Source organism: Condylura cristata, unplaced genomic scaffold, assembly GCF_000260355.1.
Source record: "Condylura cristata isolate star-nosed mole 26May11 unplaced genomic scaffold, ConCri1.0 scaffold00004, whole genome shotgun sequence".
NCBI classification, from domain to species: Eukaryota; Metazoa; Chordata; class Mammalia; order Eulipotyphla; family Talpidae; genus Condylura; species Condylura cristata.
The window spans coordinates 18015863-18027558 of record NW_004567105.1 but is presented as its reverse complement, the minus strand read 5'-3'; the positions used below and the strand labels follow the sequence as shown (position 1 = coordinate 18027558).

At 35.0% G+C, this 11696-nt stretch overlaps 1 protein-coding gene across 2 annotated transcripts in view; it reads right to left on the bottom strand.

Annotated features, from left to right (window-relative positions):
• Positions 1-9968, bottom strand: part of DCN (decorin) — a 30118-nt gene extending 20150 nt beyond the window's left edge. Inside the window, exons 1-2 of one of the 2 annotated variants that reach the window (XM_012720614.1) lie at positions 9820-9968; positions 5678-5930 (exon numbers count right to left, since the gene is read on the bottom strand). In XM_012720614.1, the coding sequence (XP_012576068.1) occupies positions 5678-5897 (220 nt within the window). In that variant the 5' untranslated portion in view covers positions 5898-5930; positions 9820-9968. Of the gene's footprint in view, positions 1-5677; positions 5931-6816; positions 6924-9819 lie in introns of those variants that run through there. The other variant, XM_004675819.2, reaches the window with a different exon arrangement.
• Between the last annotated feature and the right edge of the window lie 1728 nt (positions 9969-11696).

Genomic DNA, 11696 nt, shown 5'->3' with positions numbered 1-11696 from the left:
CTTGCTATAATTTTGTAGGAGAAAGTTCAAGAATAGTGGTCGCCTATTTTTCTTTTATCCAAGGACTTGATATTCCAGCTAACCTATTCCCATCCGGTCCCCTGGAGCCAGGGATGATCTTCCAGAGGAGAATGTATCACAGCTGTGGTTAAACCAAATACCTTGATCCCACACAGCTGCCTCTCTTTCTCCAGGGATCTGTTGGCCTTCAGTCAGGGAAATGAGACAGATGCTTCCTTTCTCTGACTCCTCTCTTCCTTCTCCTCCTCCTCCTCACTTTTTAACCCCATGAGTAAGGAGCTTTGTTTAGCTGGGTCACCTCTGAGGATCACCACACTGCATCTGTATCCAATACTAATTTAGGCAACCAAATAATGCATGCCCTATGCACGTCCCAGTACTGTACCATGTCTTACAGGTGCTCTGATGATATATCTGAAATCTCAAGGAAGAACCACCCTTTGTCTCTATTGCTGGAGAACTGGCGCTAAACTGTAAAAACAGAATTTGCAGCATTCTCTCTGTCCTGCTACAAAATAGCCCTAATTGGCCCTGGCCCTCCTTTGTGGTGCAGCGGGTTAAAGCAAAGCACTAAGAAGCTTAAGCCACTTCCGCGTGAGTTCGATCCCTGCCTGCCCCGGAGGTGGCCACGAGGCACGGCAGACCTCTCCTGACCTGCCCGCTGCTCCCCTCAGCAGTGTACTTTGACAATCTGCCTGTTCTGCTCCCCACTCTGTCTCTGGTGAATCCTCTCATCCTCCGTATCTCTGGCCTGTACCCGGGTTCTGTATGAATAAATAAATAAATCTTAAAAAAAAAAAAGCCCTAATTTATTCTTGTTTGATTTCATTTATTAATAGTTTATTCATCAATATTCATTTACCTTGTATATAAGCTTTGCTTCTAGAAACTCGCTTTCCCTAGCCAAAAGACAAGCTGTGCTATGCTATATTCCATTAACATTTTTTAAACCAATTTTACTAGAAGCAAAATAATTAAAAAGAAGAAAACTCTGAAAATCAAAGTAATTTTTTTGTGGGTTTTAAATTCAAACTAGTTGTTTAATTATGAGGTAGGTACATTTTAGGAACTAGAAGTTATTTATAATGCTTTAAATGGCAAAATTAAATGTTACATCGTCTGGCACTCTCTCTTGAGGGTTAAGTATATGATTTATAAATCATTTATGAACATAAAATGGCCAAATGTTTCACTCTTCTTCACTTGACCACAGTATTTTTGTTCAAAGGAAGGATGATTGAAGGACACTGAATTCTTGATAATGTACAAAGTGTGTGGACCTCTTTTGGGCAAAGAAGGTACATTTTCTATCCAATTTGATAAGGCCATAAACTTACTAGAGATTCTGAACTTTTAGAGAAAAATGAAAGAACATATCAGAAATAGGCTCATGCTGTTAATCTACTTGGTCTGAAGTGGTAAGCTAAATATAACTGCTACTGTGATCTGCATTTTTACAATTATTTTTTCTTGCAAAATTAAGTTAGATACATTCCTACTTGTTGAATGAGAAATGAGATTTTGACATGGGGAGGTAGTAAATGGTAAAGCATGACTCAAGGGGTTTTAAGCAGCAAAATCCAAGTTTTACAGTAGTAAACAATTTTAAAAGACACCAATTATTTTGAAAATAATTTTATGAAATACGTCAATAACTATTACTTCCATTTGGAATAATAGTCAAAAAGCAATGTTTATACTTATATCATCTGTCAGGGCTGACTGGCCTACACATGAGATAGAAGTCAATAAGAAATGATGTTATTTTATGATACTGTATATAAAGATGGATAAACAAAAGCCAAAACAAGTAATGGGAATGATCTTCCTTCCAGACAAAAGCACATAAAACAAAGTATCAAATCAAGATAAGGATATTTTGAAAAGATCTGACAAGAATGAATTATATTGCGGGCTTGTTAAAGTAATTCTGGTTTTAAATTTTTTTCATCCTGCCTTTATTTTTATACTGCCATTTTAAAAATAACTGCTATAATTAAGAGTGAATTGTTTTATGGCTTAAGAGGAGATAGAAAGAAGAGACAACATGAAATTCTCATAAAATTTTGGTTCAAATTACAAGTTAAATTATAATTTCAGCCAAACAATATGGCCTTTATCTGTGAAAAATTAATTACATCCTTCAACACTAAAATATATGTTTACTTCCTCACTCTCCTATGTTCTAGGAAAACATTAAATAGTATCTGATAGTTTAGGAGGAGGGACTAACACTTTCAATTACCTTCCAAAAGGCCTCAGTGGTTTTCCTATGGGGAAATCACATTTTAATATCAGTTTTTACTTCTTAGTTTTGAAAGAACAGTGTGAAAATTTGATGTTGTTTGACATTGTCAAAAATAGTTCTTAGTGGCAAAATTTGGCATAAATTTTAATAAGAAATTGTAATTTGCTGTTAGAGTAAATCTTAAAAGTTTTCATTATAAGAAAAAAATGTTTATAACTATGGAAGATGAAAGAAGTTAAATACTTGTATCATTTTGCAATGCACACTAATATTGAAGTATTATGTTGTATAACTGAAATTGACATCACGATCTACATCAATTATATCTGAATAAAAAATGGGTAAACTTTTTAAGAGGCATGTTCATGTAAAAACCATCATCTACACAATGAGATGGCAGAGGATTAATAATGCCTTTCAACACTAGCTCTCTGTGCCCATTACAAGTCCTTGCAAACATCACCCTGAAGAGGACATTTGCCTGTGATAAAAGCATTTGCATTTTTCAGCTAAACGTACATTTTTTTTAAAAATTATAGTAATTCAAGTTTCATGTTAAATTCAGATCACTAAAGAACTTAAAACAAGAAAATAAAATGCATGGCCTTTCCTCTGAATATGTTTGCTCATTTCTTCTTATCTGTTTTTCCTCGTCTTCCATCTTCCACCTTATACTTGGAATACTCATCATTAGAGAGTATTATTGAACATCTGCCATATCTGAGACCTCACACGTATAACCTGATCAGTAAGATACTCATTTTCCTGAAGATGAAAATGTTAAGACTGACAGTTTCCCAAGGCCATGAAGGGGCCAGAAGTAAGATAATGACTGTAAATGTGAACAAGGGTTCAATCTGCAGGCAAGTGGATTGGCCTTCCTTTCAAGAAAGGTATTTTATGCTTGAAAATTATCTGTTCAAAAACTTGATCATAGATTTAAATATTATCTGTGACTTAATAAAAAAACCAGAAGTAACTTTGATGAGCCCGCAGTTCATTGGAATGCTATTCTTAGTTAATTGTGGTTCCCCCAGTTAAACCATTACTTTTGGCTTAGCTACTTGTCTCATACATGAGTCAGTAAACATGTGTGTAATAACGGAAGATTGCATAATCTGAACTTTTAGAAATAAGACAGCCTATCGAAAATGTACTCATCAAAACAACACAACCAACCATAAATACAAAATTATATCGTGAGATGGCCAAGTAAATATACCCGATATTTCCTGAGAACTGAATTGTCTGTTTAGTTTGAGTAATAGATCTGGGCTTTTCTTGTGAAAGACAATCGGAAAACTGCCCACACCCATATTTCCATCTGTCAAGTATTAGGGATTACTTATCATGCAAAAAAAGTGAAGCCACATTTATTGATATTTATTGAAAATCAAATTTCAATAAACTAGCTGGACAAATTTCCTTTCCTTAAAAAAACATTGGGCCCATCCTGGTGGTGCAATGGGTTAGGACACAGCACTGCAAGCAAGCCGCAGCTGCTTCAGAACGAGTTTGATCCTCGCCTGCAGGTGATCCACATGGCACAGCAGACCTCCCCTGACCTGCCTGCTGCTCCCCTTAGCAGTGTACTTTGTCCACCTGTCTGTCCTGCTCCCCACTCCATCTCTGGCGAATCCTCTCACCACCCCCTGCAACTCTGTTTTGTACCCCAGTTCTGTATGAATAAATCTTTTAAAAAATTAAAAATATATGAGCATCATCTTATTTAAAAAAATCAGTTCCTCATTGTCAATAATATCTGTGGTGAGAGTAATTGTGAATCCGTTTAACTTTGTGCTCAGAGGCAAAGTAAAGTTTAACTTGTATCATAACTTTTAGGAATTATTTTTGTAATTCTAGAACAGTTTAGCACTATGATAGCTATAAATGATGATTCCTCTGTTCAGATTTTCAACACTATTAATTTCCTTCCTAAAGAAATAATATAGTGATCTTTAGATGCTTATAATTTGTTATAATTTATCTTTATATAGTATATGGTATAATTTACTATATAGTATAATTTATTATAATTTATGTTTACCTGTAGTAAACATACACTTAAAAACAATTCTTATCAGTAGAGTATAAGATCCATAAGAACAGAAACCTTATTTGTACTCCCCATATTTGTACTTCTTTTCTCCTTGGGGCTCAATAACTGACCTGACCTGTTGTGGATACTTCGCATACTGGCTGAAATACCGAATGAATGAATGAACGAAGGAACAAGGGAACGAAGGAATGAAGGAACGAAGGAATGAACGAACGAACGAACGAGCGAACGAATGGGGAATTATCCAGGGGCCTCTTTAAAGCAAGTCTATACACTTTTCTTTTTCAGTTTTAAGTATCAGCCTTGAAAAAAACCTATAATAATTTAGTTTTTCATTTGTTGTTATTATTTAAAAGGTTTTTGTTTGGTGGGCACTATATGTAGCTTACTCCAACTGTAAGTATTAGTGGCATCTTTTCCTGTAAATTAACACTAGAAAGACATCCTGAATGAATATAAAACTTCAGAAATACTGAGGGGTTTCTTCCATAAAGAAATGTACCAGGAGAAAATCATCCTATGAGAACTTTTTCCTGTTTTTTTTTTTTTTTCCCCAAAGAGAAAATGTAATGAAAGGAGGAATGTGAATCAGCTGCCAGGTAAACTGAATTCATTCCCCTCTGGCCCATCTGTTGAATTTATCTCCTGAATGTATTGCGCTTAGAATTCCCAGGACAAATTTTGCTTGAAAGGTGATAAATCAAACTGCATTTACAATGTTAAGCTAAAGATACATGCTATGTGGTTATACTGAATAGTCATAGCTTCCTTATAAAATTTCCTCTAAAACTAGCTATAAACTTTACAAAGTGCCAAAGGTGAGGGCCTGGAGATTAAGGAAGAATTCTGGTACTTCAGAGATACTTTTCTTGTTTTCAAAGCTTACTTGTTTAACTTCTGCTAACTTGCCATACTTTACATTTCGTAATATTTAAACTCTGTGTGATCTGTACTAAATCAAGAGATGCGAGATTGCGCGGTTTTCTTAGTACCTAAAATTCATGAAAGCAAATCATCTAATGAGATCTGGAATCACAGAGCAAAAGCCATAGTTCTGTTCAAACTTTCACTTAACAGAATGAGTTCCATGTAGCACAGAAAGAATTTTTTTTAAGTGGTTTGTCTAGGACGGTGAAGTGATGGATTCTTTTTAAGACAGAAAGACTTCCACACCTTAAGGTATTTTTCTCCCTAGCCAACTGTGTTCCTTTCCTCCTCATTAGGTGGCACTGTCTCTCACATTTGGAAATGCGGAGATTAAAACTGAAAATACTAAACTTTCAGGATGACATTCCTGTGTTAAAAAACAAAACAAAAAAAGCAGGTAAAGAGAGCCTGCACCCACTCACCCAAATCAGAACACTGGACCACTCGGAGGTGGCACTGGCAGCGGAAGGGGCACATGGGTCCCAGAGGCTCTATATCAGTCATGGGAGGGAGGTGACTGCGGTCGTCGGGACCTATGCCAGAAGCCTCATCTTCCAGCATAAAGTCAAATAAGCCTCTCTGTTGGAAAGGCCCAGCCCAGCAAACTTGTGCAAGCAGGAGGAAGATGATGGCTGTCTTCATGTTTTATCTCATGTAGCTTTACAGCCAGGGGACCTGGGAAAAAAACAAAAATCGCGTTTGTTTCTGTTTCTTATTTAACAATATGGAACTAGCATAGAGGAAAAAAGAAAAATCTACATAATTTATCTCTTGTTTGGAAACAGAGCATCGGAAATGTGTTTGAAAGGGGATAAGGCACAGATAGACTAAGCTGCATACTTGTGAACACTTACTATGTTAATATTTCAAGCTGCTTGTTTGAATTTTGGGTTTGAATTAAGCAAATATAGTCTAATATATATATATATATAGAGAGAGAGATGCCTAATGTTATATAATATATATTTAAATAGATCAATATAGTCTAATATATATAGAGAGATGCTTAATGTTATATATATTTAAATAGATCATATGTAAATATATAACAAATATCTATTTATATGTATGTAATATAAAAATTATGTTAAATCATGTTAGAATTTTTCAATTCTCAAAGCACACAAAGCATGCCAAGCCAATGCATTTCTAGACACATGACACAGCTCCAATTCCTGCTTCAGAAATATCTCTAAAAGCCAGTCTCATGTTTCCATCTTATGTATTTATCTTGGTGCAGGCCCTTCTTGGCAAGAGGTTCCAAATGGCATTTGCCTTGAATACTTTGTCTAAGTCAGCCTATCTCCCACTCTACTGCCCAAGACATCCTCTAAACATTAAATTTTACTGTATTCATCTTCTACTGGTCTTTGTTGACTCCCCATGGTTTGCCAACAAGGTGTCTCCTAACCCCCCCATACTGCAAGTAAGATCATTCACAATGTGGTGCCAAATGATATTCTAGACACATTTTTCTAGATAGACTTATCTCCTTTACATGCCATTTCCAGTCACTACCCTCAACCTGGACACTCAGATCCACAGCCATTAAAACACGTACCTTGTAAGAGTGTTGTAAGGCTCAAATGAGATACTTGGCTTCCCTTGTCTATTCCTTGGCTCATCCAGGCAGAATGCTGCCTTCTCCCTGTCTGTGATCCCAAGGCACATTGCGCTTACCTCTTTTAAAGAACTTATCACATAATATTATGACTTGTTTTGCATGCTGGCTCGCCCCCCCCCCTTTCCCAGAAGATGTGTTCTTTCAGGGTGTGTCCTATTATTCTTTGTTCTGCACTTCAGCCTTACACAACATTATGCACAAAATGACTCAATTGACCATAAATCGGTTAATAATACAAGTTATCCAATTTGTTCCAAATAACCAGTCTGTTTTTTTAAACACAAAATTATCTTTTTTCAATGTTAAATTTTTAGCATCAGCTATCAAATTGAAAAATCTCAACATGGTATAAGCATAATTCAATTTTAGAAATAAATTTTAGTGAGTTTCTCAAACTAATCATGGTTAATAAACCATAAGCAAGTACAGAAAATGCTAAAACTTTTATATGACATGTGTTATTTGGTTTTAGGAGGTCTCATTTGTAAACAAACAAACAAAATAGTTTTGATAAATCCCTCCACTAAGTGTCCCTTAATTCGATATGCACTTATATACATTTCTGTTGTTGACTTAGTAGTTTAGGTGACTGAACTAAGAAAATCTGGTAAGTAGTTAATCATATAGAGAACAACCAATCTATTTTTGAAATCCCATTGAGAGTGTTCTAAGTATAAACCAACACATATATAGACTCTTTTAGTTTCATCATTTTTACTTTGAATTGTTTTCTCGAAAGAACAATTATTGAAGCAGTACAGTCATAACTAGAATCAAAGAGTTGTTTGGAGTCATATGGAGCGGTAGAATATTTTAAAAATAAAGTACCCATTAGAACACTAAAAAGAAAATATCATGTATGCTCTCCCCATAGTGCACCTTTGGGGAAATTTTGCCGAGGTTCATTTGCGAGGAAATACATGTTTTCCATGTTTTTCCTTACACTTCTTAGTTTATATTTATTTCTGAAGTATATCTAAGGCAGTACACATACAATACAATCTCATGGCTTTCTACTTTAAAAGATACCATGGAAGAGATTATTCACACTTCCCCTTTAAATGCAATGTTGAGTTTTCCTTAGAAGCCCATTCCCACTCAGCTACTACTTTGCCCTTTAAAGGACACCTATTGTTCTGGCAGTGATTCCTTGGATTGGATCTATGGGAGTGGTTTTTTGTCTGTTTCACATTAAAATGCAATGTTTATGGTTTACCACAGTTTGCTAGCCTTGCATATTTAATGTCCTACAATTTTAGGGAAAAAAATGAAGCAAAGTAATTGCAGATTTAATAAATAGCAACAAGAACTAATGCAGATGTTGCTTTTTGATCTTTTCTCCAAAGTAGAAAATGTCTGGTTGCTTCCCTAATCCAAAAAAGGAAATGTTGAGCATAAACTCAGAGGAACATTATCATTTGTCATTTATATTTGTTTACTCTAGTTAAAATGATACAGATTCTCTATATAATATTGGGTTTTGGTTAAAACTTTAAAACTTAAAGCAAACAGACATATATAGTTTCCACTACTTGATTTACATCACTTTCTTGGGGGGGGGCAGGGGTGTGTGTGTGTGTGCATTTTAATCCTTGATGCTCTGAGGGTGGGAGGGGGGATAAAAACATGTCTAGGACCTTTATACAAATTCCTCCATGAAATAGATCCTTTTAATTTGTGCCATGATATTTTAAGCCCCAGTATCTTATAATAATTAGTGCAGAAGTTGATACTCATGATTTATTTTAAAATTTCCTTCCTTCCTAAATAAATCAGAAAAACAAACAAAAAACAGCTGTTGCCCATGTAGTAACCACGGAAACTATCATTAAAATCATATGCTTTCTAAATTCCATTACAACTATTCTTAAAATATGACTCTTTCCTAAATGTTAATTGCTAAGAATAATTAGCAATTCAGTCCACTAAATTAACTATACCATTCAGATCAACATAACATCTGCACAACATTTATGCCCTTCTATGACTTTTATCCTTCAGGAGATAAGTGAAAATGCGATTACAGAGCAAAATTAAAATTCCTCCAGCACTAAGTGAATAACAAAACTTCCAAATAATGGAACTAATTTAATAATAAGTGACAGTAGCATCTAATCATAAGTAAGGGCTGCTCAAGGTTCATTTCATTCTTTCTCTGGTCAAAAGGAATAGGAAGAAAAAGCCACAGGTATTTACATCACTTTGAACCCACTTAACTAATGGTCATGTTACCCAGTCTTGAAATCAGAAGGAAAAAATAACCTAAGTCCTATTTTACAGTGAATATAACTGCTAGTTAAAAAGTTCATTTGCAGTGCAAATTCTGACAGAGTCTCTACATTTAAGAAGTTATAGAATTCACTGTGAGGTTATCTTAATTAGTTAGGTCTTTGATCATCAGCATGAATATCTCAATGCTGAAAACTTCTCTGGGTATAATTTTTAGTATTTTCTAGGTTGTAGAAATAAACACTATACCTCTTTAACTAATTATCAGAATTCACTTCGCTAAGGTTTTAAAAGTTCTTAAAATATACAAGAATTCAGGAGGGAAACACATTTTTAAATATATCATTTTACTAGGAACAGTATGCTCATTTAAAATACTTTTCCATAAACACTTGCAAAAGCGCTAAACATTTTATAATTACAAATACAAAATATATCACTATAGATAATCACAGTGCTAAATTATAGTTCTCTTTTTAGAAAAACATCTTTGCAAGAACAGAAAAAGCTAAAACAATTCATTCACCCACTTTACCAAATATTTAACGTCTGCTTTCCAGCAGTACTTGTTTAAAATGTTCCATAAAGATTACTAAAGCATGATCGTTGTTTTTCTAGTCTTTTTCTCATCAAACAATTCCCTTTGCTCTCAACTTGAATGAAGTTTTATTAGTCTGCAGCAGAGTTCAGGACAATTATTGAAAACCATACCTTTTAATCCGGGGATTTGCCACAGGAGCCCTCAAAGCTGAGATGTAATTACACTAAATTCAGCCCAAGCAAAAGAGTTTGCAGGTGTGGAAAGGAGGAGGGGTAGGTGCTGCTCTGTGACTGTCACTAGGTTGAAAATCTCCTGCTTCTACTCCATAGCACAGTTAAAAAATAAGGTTTCCCTCAATGAACACAATCCAGCTGACACCCACATTAGATCATATGGTAATGATATGTCTCTTGTATTGTAGCCAGAAACTTTATCGGCCTTTTTTTCTGCCTGTTTGCTTTATTCCTTTTGCATCTGCTTAAAATTCTAAACTGCTTATGTAGTGGCGTGAAGCACTTGAATTGAAATTTGTCTTAATTGTGTTGATTCAATTCCCTAAAATATTGTAACTAAGGGGTTTGTCTCCCCACCCCCCACTCCCACCACCATCCACCCCTTCTAGTCTTGTTTATAACTAATGTTTATTATAATTCTGAATTGACAGTTTTTCTTGCTTTCAAGGATGTATGAGTCCAGCAAATGGAATGAAATTAATCTTGTAGTTATTTTAAATGTGGTCTGTGAAAATAAGCAAGTAGGCTTATGTGAAAATACTCATTCGAATGCTTGCTTGCCTTGGGCTGTTTGTGCAAGTTCAAGTACTATGCTGTGAGGGTTTCTATATACTTTGAATGTATTACTAAAATGTCCTGGAAAAAAAGCCATGATTTTACATGAAAAGTATGTTATTTATTACTCTTACTATTCATAATTTAAAATCTTTCTTGTCCATCAATTATTTTTGCGTTCTTTAAGTAAAAAACATAGATGTTAAAGTGGATCACAATTTCAATTAGCCTCTGTGTGATCAAGTTGAATTTCATAAACAACACTTTTACATAATCCAGTACTTTGAAAAAGCAATCGAGTTTATGACGCTTTCCGATTTTCAGTAAATAGAAAGTAAGAAAGTGCAAACGAAAGAGATTTATTTAGCCACTGGAAAGTTTTTTTGTTTTTTTCTAATTCCCTTGCTGGATACTGCTAGTTCTTTCTATGTTTTGACTTGTATCTTTATGCAGTGGCCCCGAGGCTGTTACCAGGTGGAAACTTAAAATTAACATCTGTGAAACATGAGCACACCTCTCTGCCACCCTCCCCTTCTTCCCCCTCCCCTCCCCTCCTTCCCTTTTCCAGCATCTGTGTCTATAGTCCTAGAGTAAATAACCTTTGCCTTGATGAAATGTGAAGGAATTGAATACTTGAGTCGGTATCTGGAGCAGCAAGGGTGTTATCATGATGTGTTATTTTATTAACCAAGCCCCAATCATTTAGAGATCTTACCACACTCCTCTACTGATAATTTTTCTTAATGATCATATATCCAATTACTCTGATGGTTTAGAAAAAGGAAGTTTTATTTTCCCTGGACATCAGGACAAAGTCCAAGAGCTTCTTACCTGGAATTGGTCATTTCTTCCTCTGACATCCTCTTGTTTGGCATTTACCTCTTCTTATGACAAGCAACCTCTTCTTCATGTTTGTTTATGTGTGTGTCTTACCTCTAAGGAGGAAGCATATCATGTTCACATGAGTAGCGCCCCTGAACCAGCACACTTATGGTTTATATAAACTCAAAAAAAAAAAATACACTTGGTAAATGACTAGACAGTTCAAATCACTGATCACAGACCACATCACAGTTATCGTTTGTTCTTGCCCTGGTTTGCTTTGTCAAAATACATTCCTACAGAAAAGAGGAAGTGTATGTGACGATCAATAACTTTTCTAGAGAGAGACTGAGAAAGGTGAATAAGAATATTAAACAAAAGATGGAAGAAGTAGAGTAGAGTAGAAGAGGAAGAAAATACAAAGCTTACTTTTATAT